This window comes from Ornithorhynchus anatinus, chromosome X2, assembly GCF_004115215.2.
Source record: "Ornithorhynchus anatinus isolate Pmale09 chromosome X2, mOrnAna1.pri.v4, whole genome shotgun sequence".
Taxonomy (NCBI): Eukaryota; Metazoa; Chordata; class Mammalia; order Monotremata; family Ornithorhynchidae; genus Ornithorhynchus; species Ornithorhynchus anatinus.
The window spans coordinates 3,024,199-3,038,338 of record NC_041750.1 but is presented as its reverse complement, the minus strand read 5'-3'; the positions used below and the strand labels follow the sequence as shown (position 1 = coordinate 3,038,338).

At 52.6% G+C, this 14,140-nt stretch overlaps 1 protein-coding gene across 5 annotated transcripts in view; it reads left to right on the top strand.

Moving 5' to 3' along the window:
• Positions 1-14,140, top strand: part of MATR3 (matrin 3) — a 29,369-nt gene that overhangs the window by 3,259 nt on the left and 11,970 nt on the right. For 2 of the 5 annotated variants that reach the window (XM_029052362.2, XM_029052359.2), the window contains exons 2-5: positions 365-452; positions 7,297-8,379; positions 13,073-13,134; positions 13,577-13,618. In XM_029052362.2, the coding sequence (XP_028908195.1) occupies positions 7,471-8,379; positions 13,073-13,134; positions 13,577-13,618 (1,013 nt within the window). In that variant the 5' untranslated portion in view covers positions 365-452; positions 7,297-7,470. The remainder of the gene's footprint in view (positions 1-364; positions 453-7,296; positions 8,380-13,072; positions 13,135-13,576; positions 13,619-14,140) is intronic. The other 3 variants (XM_029052360.2, XM_029052361.2, XM_029052363.2) reach the window with 3 other exon arrangements.

Below are 14,140 nucleotides of genomic sequence, written 5' to 3'. Positions count from 1 at the left end.
AGTTGAGGCCCAGGGAAGTGACTTGCCTAAGGTCACACGGCCGACAAGGGGAGAAGCTGGGGTCAGAAGGGGGGGACCTCTGAGCCTCGTGCTCTGTGCGCTAAGCTACGCCGCTTCGGGGGACGCCGGAGGTAGAGGGCGAATGTGGGTCCTGGGGGCAATTAACTCTTCCAGTCGCCCCCCACCATCCCGCTTATTTGGGGGCAGCGGCGGGAGCCGCTCGGAGGGTGGGCACAGCCCTCCGACTTATTTCTGTTGGTCAGTGTTCCATTTTCAGAAGAAAGCTGGCCTCGGGCTAGAGCCCTGGGACGCAATATAGGACCTTTTCTTGGATTTCTTTTCATTTTAATTTTTTTTTTTCAAGTGGGGCGTCTATTTGGAGTCATCTCCGGTCCGGTAGGGAGACGAGACGTCCGTCCGGCTAGTGGTAATCACGAGGTGATTTGGGACAGGTCGGTCAGCGTTTTAATAATAATTACGGTACTCGTTAAGCGCTTACTATGTGCCAGGCGCTTTTCGAAGCGCTGGGGTAGACTTCAGCCCAGCGTGGGTTTCCGCCCTTGCGTTTTGAAACGGTCCCCGCTGGGCAAAGTTACTCTGCGGACCAGACTTTCATGTGAAGGGAAGGGGGTTAGGGTGGGATTATGTAATATTAGTAGCGGCTATTTTGGGGAGGGGAAAACCCGGCGGTATCTCGAAGGCTGAAACGAAATGGACTTGAGACATTTGGTGTTTGGGGAGTGATGTTTTCAGGCGGAACTTCACGCGTGAGGGAGTCCCCGTCAGGGTTTCCTTTTGAATGGCCCTTTGAGGGGTGTTCAAAAAGGTCGTGGCTGGAAATGACCCGATAGAGGAATGGATCCACAGGAAATAATAACGATCAAGATAATAGAGTCTGCATACGTTTGAAGACACCAAACATGGAGACCTCTCCAATCATTAAATCAGTAGGAATCTTAATGTTCCCTCGTGTCGATATAAGGTCCTTCCTCAACCTGTTTTTATGAGGACACGCAGCTGTTAGAAATAAGATAACGCATTCTGCTTTATTCTCCAGTGTTCCCCCCATTCAAAGCCCTTTGCTCAAAATTGCCCCGAATCTTCTTCAAGTGAGGTTTTGAGGAAAATCGGTTACGTGCCCTTAAATTAGAACATTAACAACTGGATTCATGATCACTGGGACCTTGCGTTAGCAAAATCCGAAGCTTATATTGTGATAGAGGAGCAGGGGGGCTTGTGGAAAGAGCCCCGGCCAGGGAGCCTGAGGACCCGGGTCCCACTCCCGGCCCTGCCATTTATTTGCCTGCTTTGCGAGACCTTGGATCAGTCGCTCAATTTCTCCGTGCTTCAACTTCCTCATCTGTAAAGCGCGGGTTCGACACCCGTTCTCCCTCCTGTCGAGACTGTGAGCCCCATTTGGAGCAGGGATCGGGTCCGATCGGATCCCGTTGCATGTACCCCGGCATTTAGAACGGCGTTTGGCGCATAGGAAGCAACCTACCACAGAGTACCGCGATTACTATCGTGTGGCTGGTCGGTTAGGAGCCTCCCAAGTATTCCAGGGTCATTACCTCCTCACCCCTCGACCAAGCTGACAAGATTCCTGGGAGTGGCTCTCTTTCCCGGTGGAGTTGGGCAACTGTTAGCCTGCCTTGGTCGGTCACCTGCCCTCCGCTCACCCTGATGGGGAAGTGGCTAAAAGGGAAAGTCGCCCGGGCATCCAGCCAGGCTGGGGGTGGCTAAAACAACCCTCCATTGGTAGGGATAGATTTTTTTTCTCTACCCCCCCCCCCCAGGCCGAGTCGCGTTGCCGGTTGTCCACCATTTCCCAGTTGTCAGTTTCCTTAGCTTCTGTCATCATCGTGTGGCATGAAACCGGTCCCGCATTTTGGATTTGTCTTCATGGTTTGGCGTCCGAATCCCAGATGGGGGCTGCTGCTTTTACCCTGGCGCCCGGGAGCCCTCTCTCACCCCTCTTACCTGTAACGAAGGAGTCAAGCCTCAAGCCGTGGTGAAGCGACAACGGTTCGGCGCCCGGGCTTTGAGAATGATCGGCCCGTTGGCCAAGGTCAGGAAGCTCCCGAACAGTGGCGTGTCTGCGCTTAGGGCCGGCCGGGGGCCGAGATTCCGATTCCAATCTGTTTTAAAATTTAAAAAAATCCCAGGAGTCTTGGGAGCGTTTTAAAAAAAGGACGGGAAAGCCATCGTGGTCTCCTTAGTGGCCGTTTTCCTTGTGGGGTAGGCTAAGTCTTAATCAGAAAGCTCTCGAGCCTTCCCTTTTTACCTGCCGGTTGATTCTCGGGGACCGGAGTGGCTTTTGACAGCACAAAACTGTGGGTCAAACGAGGTGGTTTTGAAAGGGTTTGCCGTGGCGAGTGGAACGTTTGAACGATTAGCCCGTCGGATAGGGAGTGATCTGGCAGTTTTGAGCTTTCCCATTAGGATATGGGGATGAAAAGTAGGAGAAATAGTCACAGGCAGGGAGGACATTAATGCCACGGGCCAGATGGTGATGGAGAGAGGGGAGGTGTCTAGAAGATTCTTTTCCTCCTTGAGTTGCTGTCGATTCTAGAGCGGTTTTGAAGCAGGAGCTAGGCCGGCTCTTTAAAACTTAATCCTTGAGGCTTTTATTGTCTGTGGAATCTGTTTTTCCTTCGGTCCTTAATTCCCCAAATTTTCTCTTGGACTTGAAGCGGAGAAGGGAGCCCGTAAAAAGCCACCTGCCCGGGTTCTTGGGCAGAAGAAGATCCTTGATGCCTCAAGCCATTCATTTCTCCCGACTCTAAAATCCCAGGTTAAAAGCCGTCCTCTTTACGAGATTCCTCGGGAGGCCCGGGCAACCACGCTTCCAATAAACCTTTCCGATTCTGAAGAAACGCCTCTTCCCACTGATTAACCTGAAGGACTCCTATGTTCTCCGCTACCTGAGCCCGTTCCCCCCCCCCCCCCCACAGGCTCAAGAAGGGGGCTAGGAGTTGATTCCAGGTCTACCAACAGAAGGGCAGAGCAGCAGGGTTTATTTAATAGTGTCTGTTTTATGCCAGCACGTGTCACCAAATTCGCGAGAGCTGGCCGGCAAAAGGACTTTGTTCCGAGGAAGCCCCTGTTTTAAATGAACTTGACTTCTGTAGTTTATCCGGGAAGCAGCGTAGCCTAGTGGAAAGAGGACGGATCCGGGAGCCAGAGGACCTACGTTCTACTCCGTTACCGATTTGTCCATGCCAAGCGCTTAGTGCAGTGCTCTGCACATAGTAAGCGCTCAATAAATACTATTGAATGAATAATCCCGGCCCCTGCCTGCCGTGTGGCCCTGGGTGGGTCACTTCACTTCCCTAGGCCTCAGCTTCCCCTACTGCTTCCGTACATTTTCCCCTTTTACTGTGAGCCCCGTATGGGGCCGGGACCCTGTCCAGCCCGATGAAATCGATACCTCAACAGGGGTTGACCCCGTAGTAAGCGCTTAAGGAAATCCCATTAAAAAAAATTACACTGTGCGCTTTCAGAATCACTCCGCTGCGGGACCGAAGAGAAATACGAACGTTTGGGGAGTCTGTGGTGTCGGAGTAGAGCAGAGGTGGAGACTGAGCAGCTCATTGAATGTCGAAATTGTTTTGAAAAATCCAGAGATATTTGAGCTGGTCATCACACTTAGCGAAAGGGAGGATAACAGCCATCGCTGTTTTCAGCTTACGAAAGGGACACTTGCCTGTCGTCAACCTTGTAAAGCCCAGTCATTGTCAGGTACAACGTGTGCATGTAAAATGACGTTCTTTGAAACCTGTACAACGAGGTGTGTTGTTTTGTACCTGCTTTTTCCTTAATATCTGCATCAGCCACTGAAGTTTGTGGCAGAGAGTGTAAATAATGACAAAGTGGTAACTTGAAGTGTTCTGTTTTGGGGGGTGGGGGGTTGGTTTTGTTTATTTTTTGTAAATGTAGAACTTTGTTAGCCAGGAAGTTCGAAAATTTGATCAGCATATTTATCCTTTGCGTCCTCTATACTTCTGCTAAAAGAAGGCAGGTTTTGCTCCAAAATGAGTGAAGCTGATTTAAATGGTTTTTTCTTTCGACAGACGGCTCTTCAGGAACGTTTGTAAAAACCTTTTCCCACCAACTGCCCTTTTAGCACAGAAGTATCCAGACCGGTCCCGATCTGTGAACGGTTTATAAAAAAATTTTGATAGGTCCCTACCGTAGCTCCCTCTGCTTTTGAGGGACCACTTCCGAGTGCTAGCCAACGAAGGTCGTCCAGCCCAACTCAGCTATAAGAAAACTGAGTTGACCGCCTCCTCAACGGGCCCAGTGTTGGGTTTGTAAAGGATGAGAAGAGACAGTGTTCCTTTATGGGGCATTTTGCTCCAGGGTGATGGCAGCGTTTAGAAGAGACGGAGCATTTTAAATTCATTCTGAAAAATTCAGTTTGCGAAGCTGATTCCCCGACTTTTTTGCCCAATTACCCTGACCTTGCTCATTTTTAAGCCTTAGAAAATTTTGATTTTTTTTTTCTCTTATTGTAAAGTCAGGGTATTAATAGGAGGACGGGTGTTTAATGAGGCCCACTGGCACAATGCACCATAGTAAACACTCAAGGAAGGCCAAGTCCAAAATGAAGGGTTCCCTATCCACAGGGAGCTTACATTCTAATAGTGGAGGTAGACAAAAACCATCACCAAGTAAAGCAGTAATATCAACTGGGTATGTAATCACAAATTCCAGTGGAATTCCTTCTGGCAGACAGTGACCTCTTCTTTTTTTAGGGACTATTCTTTGGCCAAACTTGATTTCTGTAGGCTGTTTTCCTCTCCAGCATCTATCTATAAATTGCTCTGAGGAAATGCTCTCCTAAAACTCTTTCTCAGGAGTACCCTCTCATGGATAATTTTCCTCATTGTCGTACTCCGTCTCGTGTTCTTATCTGATGTGTCAGGGTCCCATAGTTAGATAGGGTCAAACCACTCCAGCCTGGACTTGGAGCCAGTGCTGCCCCGGAAACAACGTACGAGTTCCCGTGGTACTTTGAAAATAAATTCACTTTCCTTTCTGGGTGGTTCTGGTTTTCCCGTGTTCCCCGTTTTCTGTCCGTCTTAGAATCGGTGGCCTGCTGCCTCCAAAGTCCGAGCTTTTACCGTAGCTTTCTGCAGCCCTTCCGCTCCTAGGAAGTGCTGGGGAGGTGCAGTGATGGTTCAGAAGCAGCGAGATGCTGATGGTTTTGATTTTATTCCTTGGGAGACGCGGAAGGTCCTCCCCCCCCCCCCTTAATAGCTCAAAACCAGTAGGTGTAACTTCCTTGGGGAAATCTGGCCGCCTCCGTGGTCAGATGCAACGAGCTGCCGCTGAGGGTGAATTTTTTTGTTGGTCAGCATCGAGATATTTTCTCGGTGAAGGCTCTCTCAAACTTTAGCCTGAGACCGAGTGCACCTACACTGACCAGAGTCGAGATGCTGACATTTGCAGTTGTACGATTTAGTGAAACCTTTTTTAAAAAAAAAAAAATCGGACCCACTTGAACCCCCTCCACATAGCCTCCCCTCATCACAAGGAATCCGCATCTCTAAAAACCCGGTTTAGAATGGTCTTTTCTTGTTTTAAAACTTAACCTCTACCTAATGGATCTCATCTGGCACCTATTCCTTCGATGTCTTTCCTCAAATCCATCTCTTTTTGGTGTGAGAACGTCCTTCTCTGTGACCCAAGCCACCTCTGATAGCCCGTGTCACGTCGTAAACTTTCCTTCATCCTTTTTTAACCGAGGCCCTCCTCCCTTCCACCTTTACCTAGGTTTTTTTCCCCTTCCTCTGCTGCTGTATTCGTACAGTAAATTCCTGCTTCGATCGACCACTTCCGAGTGCTAGCCAACGAAGGTCGTCCAGCCCTAGCCCCCGAACCGACCTGCTGGGTTCATTTGAGCTTTAAGAAAATGGAATTAAAACTTCTCTGCCTTGCGATAGTTGGGTGATAAAGGGAAGAGATGTCTCCCTGTTGTAGCAGGACCCACAGCGTGAGGAATATCCCTTAGGAAAATGTTTCCCGAGCTGAAGTCACGTGTGGACAGGTCAAAGATATTTTGCCCTCTCCTACTGAATTGTGATTAACCCAATGAGCGATCGGTGAGGTCGATCGGTCCCGTGGCTCTCAACCAGGGATGATTTTGACAGAGGCAGGACTGCGATTTCACCTTTTCAGATCCGTGACATCCGAGATGGCATCCGGCAGCTGTTTAAGGGTGTGAAAGTGATCTCCAGCGCTTAGTACGGTGTCTGGCACATAGTAAGCGCTTATTGCATTGCCACTCCCCCCCCCCCCCCCCCCCCCAAAAAAGTCCTTTGAGTGGAGCGAAAAACGATGATTCCGGTTGAATGGATTTTTCTGGAGGGGGCCACGGTTCCATTTTGGTTTATCTCGGAAAGCTCTCAGAAGTGCGGCCCCATCCCCCAAACCCAGTCCGCCTTTGGTTAAGAACAAACCCCGAAGCCCGTATGAGATCTAGAATCGCCTACCCCGCTTGGCTCCTGAGCTTTTTCGGGACGTCTCTCCCTCTGCGGCCCGGGTGCCGTCCGCCCTCCTCGCCTCGTAAGACCAGCGAAAGGGAGCACCATCTGAGGTGGAGGGGGGAGGGAGCCGGGACCTGCTGCGGGTCCGAATCGCCCGGGCGCCCTAAATTATTCCGCCGGGACCACCTCCCAGTTTTCACATCTGTCTTCACCCCGGCAGGTGGATTTTACCGCGGACGGTGGACGACCGTAGGCGATCGCGGCTCGGCCGTCGTCGGCTTTTGTTTCCGTAGGGTCTTTTCCTCGCGGGTGCAGAGGTTTCATTTTTCCAGGGTACCTTTCGGTCGGATCCCTCTTCGACCTCAGGTGGGACTAAGCCTTCCTCCCGCGACCTCAGCATCCAGTTGTAGAGTGCGTACTTATTCCTTTTGCGGCAGGGACTCATTCTTGTGTAAGTTTTTTTTTTTTTTTTTTTTTTTAAAAACTGACCCGTGAATGCAGTCAGACCGCCCGAAAGCTTCTGCTGGTTCATTTAAGCTCAGGTAGAAGATTCGCTTTTAGACGGTAAACTGTAGTATGTCTTAGAGGGCTAATTATTTTCGTTTTTGGATAACGTAGAGGCTCTGGGGGCATCTTGAGTCTGTTTAAGGTATGTTAATAAAGCCTTGTAAGTTTGAGATCTTGAATGTTTTTCTCTCTCCTTTTTAAAATCAACATGATGCATAAGTTTTTTTTTTTGATTTTTTTTTTTCAAACTGCATCTGCCTAAAGGGATTTCTGACTAAAACTGCTTATTTTTCTACAGAGTTGTCTGCTGGTTCTCAGCTTGAAGAAGAAGCCACAGTCCTTAGTGATCCTCTTTCTTGGCGTTACCATTTCTGAAGCGAAGCGTGCCTAGCTTTCTAGCGTGAGCTTTCTCTTGGGCCGTCTTTAGAGTTCCGACCCCCTAAAAAGTAGCCAAGAAAGATCTAGCCCGGCAATGTCCAAGTCATTCCCGCAGTCATCTCTGAGTAGGGACTCCCAAGGTCACGGGCGGGACCTGTCGCCAGGAATAGGCCTTCTTGCGGCCGCCACCCAGTCTTTAAGTATGCCAGCATCTCTTGGAAGGATGAACCAGGGCACCGCCCGCCTTGCTAGCTTAATGAATCTTGGAATGAGCTCTTCATTGAATCAACAAGGATCTCATAGCGCCCTGTCTTCTGCTAGCACTTCTTCCCATAATTTGCAGTCCATATTTAACATCGGAAGCAGGGGGCCGCTCCCCCTGTCTTCCCAGCACCGCGGCGACACGGACCAGGCCAGTAACATCCTGGCCAGCTTCGGTCTGTCGGCCCGAGACTTAGACGAACTGAGTCGCTACCCGGAGGACAAGATCACCCCCGAGAACTTGCCCCAGATCCTCCTGCAGCTTAAGAGGAGGCGAAGCGAAGAAGGCTCTTCGTTGAGTTATGGTAGAGATGGCAGATCGGCCCCCCGGGAGCCTCCGTACCGAGTCCCTAGGGAGGAGTGGGAAGAGAAAAGGCACTTTAGAAGAGATAGCTTTGATGAGCGGGGCCCTAGCCTCAACCCCGTCCTTGACTATGACCACGGAAGTCGTTCTCAAGAGTCTGGTTATTATGACCGAATGGACTACGAAGACGACAGACTGAGAGACGGAGAGAGGTGTAGGGAGGACTCTTTCTATGGCGAGAGCTCGCATAACTATCATAAGTTTGACAGTGAGTACGAGCAGGTGGGCCGCGGCCCCGGCCCTCTGCAGGAGAGATCTCTCTTTGAGAAAAAGCGGGGCGCCCCTCCGAGTAGCAATGTCGAAGACTTCCACGGATTCTTACCGAAAGGGTACCCCCATCTGTGCTCTATATGCGATATGCCCGTTCATTCTAATAAGGTGAGTCTGCCGCGAGACACGGCGCTTCTGGTTTCCTGTACGTTGTTAGTGCCTGATTCTGTTTTGACCTCGCCCCCTCCGTCCGGCGGCTCGGGTTGGCGGCCCTCCGAGAAGCCCGAGCCCCGCTGGGCGGGCCCGTCGCGGGTGGAGCGTGTGAAACCGGGGCTCTACGTTAACCGGAGTCGGCAGAGTAGGGGTCTCCGCCTCTGGCCACGGAGCTGTCATCCGCCGGGAGATCTTGCGGGCTTTTGGCATCCGGAGATGTTCTTTGACACCCCGTGCCCGGCCTCTAAGCCTGGGGCTCGGGGCCTTGGGGTTTTATTCTGCCTTTCCTGGGGGGAGGGGGAGGGGGGAGGGCCAGGGGGTTTATATTTTTGATTTGTTTTTGATTTTTGAAACAGTCTCCGCACTGTACTCCTCGGGAAGCTAGATTTCAGCTCTCTCCGCTTCTGTCTTCATTCCGACGTGTACGTAGAAAAGACGTGCTCCTGTGTAAGCAAGCTCCTCTTTTCCCTTCTCCGTGGCCAGAGGGCAAGAGTTAATGTAGAGCCCTGGAATTCATTTGCTTCGGGACGTTCCGCGTTCGGGAACGAGGTCGACTCTTCCCCTTTTATTTCCCCTCTAGCGCCCTCGAAACTCTGGCTTAACTCGCTGGTCCTTTTTGATTTTATTTTGGGTTTTGGTTTTGGGTTTCCCCCCCCACCCCTCCTTTCCCACCGTTTCCTGAACACGCCCTTCGGGCTCACTTTTTTAACCGCCCCCTCCCCCCCTCCCCCCGGTAGAGCATCCGAGAGGTCCGCCGGCTCCCGCGAGTATCCTGCTCCGCGTCCCCGGCGGCGCGTTCTTTACCTGACTTGGGAAGAGAGGCTCCTCCGGGGTTCTCGGCACGGCTCAGAGCCGAAAGCCGACCGGTCGATCCCTTGAATTCTCCTCTCCTTTGGTTCGGTTGTCATATCTCCATCTGGCAAGGTGGCTGCTTCCTCCAGGCGCCTGATCCGCTCCCGTTGCCCTCGCTCTAGCCTTTCGACCCAGTTCGTTCTCGCCCATTTTCAGCCCTCCTCTCCCCTTCCCCCACCCCCGGCCTCATCAGCCCGGCCCGCTGTCCTAGGCCGCTCTAAGGCTACTCCCTTGCCGGGGGCGGGGGCGGCCCCAGAATATTCCGCTGCTCTGAAATTAATTTTGCACAAGGTTACGGCCGCTATCTTTTACTTCACAGTTGCATCTAGAGTGACGTTTCCTACCCATCTATTCTTTGGAGGCAGATATTTAAAAAAAACACACAAAAAAAACCTTTTAAAGCGGTTGTCAGAATGTAACGGTCCCCAGAGACATTGAGGCGCTTTAGTTTTGACGGCTAAACCGGCCAATATTCTCCCTGGTAGAAGCCACGCTTTTACACCTCCTTCCCTGCCCTCCCCAGGCTCTCATTTGTGGAGTCTGGTCTCTGCTCTTCACAAGTAAATCTCTTCGAGGGGAGGAACTTTGGGAAAAGGAACTAGAAAGGCTTAACTCTGTAGTTTTGAGTACCGAAAAACTGGGAAGACCTTAAGCTTCGAGGTTAGCCACAAGTCCTCGCGAGGGACAATTGCTTCGTCCCGACGGAGGCTGCAGGTCCTTTAACCTCTCTGTGCTGAGTTAATTTCTCCACTCCTTTTTTATAAAAAAAATTTTTTGAAAGCGTCGGCCGTTTAGAAGTTCGGAACCTAAAGACCGAAGCGGGAGTCGCTCTTAACGTGAGGCAGCGTCTCATAGCCATCCGTGGATTTTTTGCTCGGGAGAGGTTCCGTCTTCCCGGCGAGACGGAACCGTCCCGAGCATTCAGTCCGCGCCTTCTGGGGCCAGTCGGCGGTATTCATCGAGCGCTTACCGTGTGCAGAGCCCTGTCCTAAGCGCCCGGGAGAGTCCGATGCCAAAGCGTTAGAAGGGACGATCCCTGCCGCCCCAGGGGCTTGCGGCCTGGGGCCGGTAGCCTCGGTGAGCCGGCCCCGGGGGCGGGCGGCCGACTGACCGGATCAGCCCTCACACCGACCGCCCTGCAAGGGTCTAGTTAGCACCGATCCAGCGGAGGGAGGGCCGCCGTAGGCGTCCCCGGCTCCTTAAGAGGAAGGAGGAGCGTGCCGGGGCAGGAAGCCCGGACGGTGCGTCTCTGGAGGTCAGGAATGCCACCGCGTCAGGCCATCCTCCCCTAGTCCCCGCCACCCCGCCCTGGGTCCTTTACAGTCTCCTGAAATTGCTGCCGTACCCGATAACGGCGGCGGGTTTCACCGTCTGCTCTCGAAACTGACCCAGGCGCAAAAGCCCCCGTGTCCCATGAGGAACCCACCTCCGGTTTGCCCTCAGCGGGCCAGGCTGAGAAACTCAACGGCCCAGGGATCCCAGCCGGGAGGGGACGGGGCACATCTCGGCCGCGTCGGCCCGCGTCCCCTTTAAATTCTGGCGTCCCCTCGGTAGCTGAGGATGCCGAGCGGTGCCCCGAAGAAAGCCCCGTGACGAAAGCGGAGGATTTCCTCCCGCTCACGGTGCTTCATCCTGCCCTCCGGAAGGTGCCGCTTGTCTTGGAAAATCTGGCCCTGTCCTTCAGCTGGAGGGTTACCTAGCCCGGGAGGAGTAAAATTCCCACTGTAAAAGGGCCTAGGAGGTAGAAAGCAGGCAATAAACCCATCTCATCTGTCGGCTGAGATTGTTTCTAGGTGTGGCGATCCCTTCCCTTCAGGGGCACCTCTAGAGTTGTCAAGTTGCCTTCCAGCCAGCCTAAACGTCTCTCCGTTTTCGATATTAATATTTTTAGGGGCGTTTCTCCCGTGTCCCATCTGTGCCCCCATCTCCCCCGTCCCCGCCAAATTCAGTGTCCCTGAATCACCCAGATCTTCCCTAATGAGATTCCAGAACTTTAAAGGCATTCAGATTGTGCCGTTTTAACTCTCAGTCTTGCTCGCTCTCTCTCTCTGTCTCTCTCTCTATCCCTGTTAGCGTGCATTCCTCCTTGATTTTGCAACCCCAAGATTGTCCTGGTGCACAGTCAGACCCCACCTCTAGATTGGTAGACCTTGGACGGCGCTCTGGGTTTAAGCTCTCCCACCCCCTTAGAATGTGACGCAAGGCAAGCACCTGTGCTTCCAGACGGAGAAGAACGAATGTCGGACCTGGTCCCGACTGTCTCCAGAGTATATTTCTCTTGGGGCACCAGGAGTAGTGGAGCAGACTTCTCCCTCTGGGAGAGACGGCCCCGGGGGCGTGGTGGTCCGGTTCACCTCCGCCGGTGGGGTTGAGAGAGCTGCTCCCATCTTCCGTCCCCCCGTAGTAGAACTTACTGCTCCTGTGTCGGGAGAATTTAGGGGACTGGAAGAATGGAGTCGATAGAGTCGTCGAAAGGCTTTGCCCCTCGCCGACTGAAGGGCTTTGCGGGACCTACCCAGGTAGGGAGACGGCGGTCGAATCCGCTGGCTTCGTTCCCCGACACCCTCCTGGGTCGCTTTAGCTGCCTTAGTCGCCCGTCCTCGGTGAGGTCTCGGCGACTCCCCCTTATTCCCTCCCACCGCCCCCAGGGACCATTAATGTCTGCTCTAAAAAAAAAAAAACCCTCCCCCCGGCTCGGTCCAGGATTCTGGCGGCGAGGGATGAAGCTATTGATTAGTCGTGGCTGAGCCAGATGCTCCCCAGGAGAAGGCCCCCAGAGGGGTGACGGATTCTCCGACTCGAGGGCTGACAAAGGAAATTCAGAGTAGAATCTAAAAGATCCGGATTCGCAAAGCTCTGTCGACGGGACCGATCGAGCGCCTACTACCGTGTGCAGAGCACTGTGATACGCGCCCGGGCGAGGACGGTACAACAGAGTTGGCAGCCGCAGTCCCTGCCCACAAGGAGCCTGCAGTCAGTCGCAGATAGAAAACCTAATAAAATTACCAACCCACGGCCGTCTTCTCTGTGAGATCGCAACAGCTGCAGAGCATTTTCTTGCAGCTCCTCTGTTCCCTAAAAAGACACAACCGTGTGTCTCATTCTCGTTATTGTCGCCCGGGAAAAGTTTCTTCACAACCATTTCGCTGCTTGGCACACGGCAAGCGCCTAACAGATACCGTAATGATATTCTTTTCGGGACACAGCCATGGGTTGCGGTAATTTTTCAGGCACGCGTGGGGAGCCATTGTTCTCCAAAGGCGGTTTGCCCAAACGCCTCCCCACCGAGGTATCTTTTTCACCACGGACGTCAATCGACGACGCTTTTCGAGCGCCGATCCTGCGCGGGGCCCGGTGCCAAGCGCTCGGGAGAGGACGGATGCAGCAGAGTTGGCGGGCGCGATCGCCGCCCGCGAGGAACTTGCAGCCCACGCGGAGAGAGGGACATTGTACCAGATTGGGGCTAGGGAAAGTCGTAGGGTGTGAGAATATCTTCCTAAAGACCGAGGCCCCGCTCCCTCCACGTAGCGGGGAGGGGCGTCACGCGGCGGAACAGATTTTCCAAGAATGCGGCACGGCACTTCGGAGGGCCGGATGAAGCCGGGAGAGTCCCCGGGGTGAGGGGTTGCGGGGAAAAACCTCCGGCCGGACCAGGTAGGTAAGCTCCCCAAGGCGAACCGGAACGGGGTTGTTTTTGTCGTCCGCGGGTTCGCATCGGACGCCTCCCTGCATCGAGCTGGGCACGACGAATCTCCCAAACGCTTTTTGATCATGTCGCTTATTTACTTTGCTGCAGGAGTGGAATCAGCATATCAATGGAGCAACTCACAGCCGCCGGTGTCAGCTACTTCTGGAAATGTAGGAGAGTCTGAAATTCCTTCTCGATCAGTGTTTCGGGGAATCTGCCTAACCGTCGGTCACCTATTAGAAAACTGCTAGGACCCAGGCTCTAAGCGCGGATCCGATTATGAGGGAGACGGTTGGAGGCAGCGCTAGGGTTCTCACATCGGAGAGCGTTGATGGAAATGTCTGCTCGATTCGAGTTGCGGCCCTGCCGGCAACTGGAGGTGTTTTTAATCACCCGGGCTTATTGCGAATTTCCCCATTTTGAGTACAGTGTGACTAATTTTAAAATGATGGGCCCGTGTTTCTCGGGTTTAATTTGAGAGCTACCCCAAATTCTCTCTGAGCTGTTCTTACTAGCAATCTGTTTTGGAGAGAGGACCGTTTCATTTTCAAGTTATTTTTTTCTTTTCCTTTTTTTTTTTTTTTTTTCTTTTTTTCTTTATTTTGTCCCAAGCTACCCAGAATGGAATCCTGACAGTGATTCTGGTCATGGAATGTAAGTGCAATTCCACTTTGGATGGCTTTTTTTCAATGGGTGTGACGATGTGTATTGTAAAGCTCGGGTTCTCCTTTACAAATTAGACTCCCCGCCCTGGATTCACTAAAAGTGAGAGAGCACAGAAAAGGCTCATTGGTAGATCGGGAGCAGAGATGTCGAATGCTCTTTTTAAAAACAAAAAAGCAGGATTCAATTTTTTTGTTTTTCATCGATTCTCTAAAAGTGGGCAGCCCGGGAATGGGTAACTAAAAGGTAGGTTGGGGGCCGGGATCGGGGGGAGAGTCACTTTTCTCCCTCGCTCATGTCTAATTAGCCTGAAAGGGGGCCCCAGCTCTCACCCCCAAGCCCCCGAACCCACTTTTAGAGAACCGCTGTTGCAGGTGAGTCCCCCAGGTCCGCTTTCAGTCGCAGGTGTTTCCCGAGCACTTACCGTGTGCAGAGCACTGTGCTGAGCACCTGGGAGAGGACAGTACAGCCGAGTCGATAGACGCACCCTTGCCCACGAGGAGCTTACGGTCT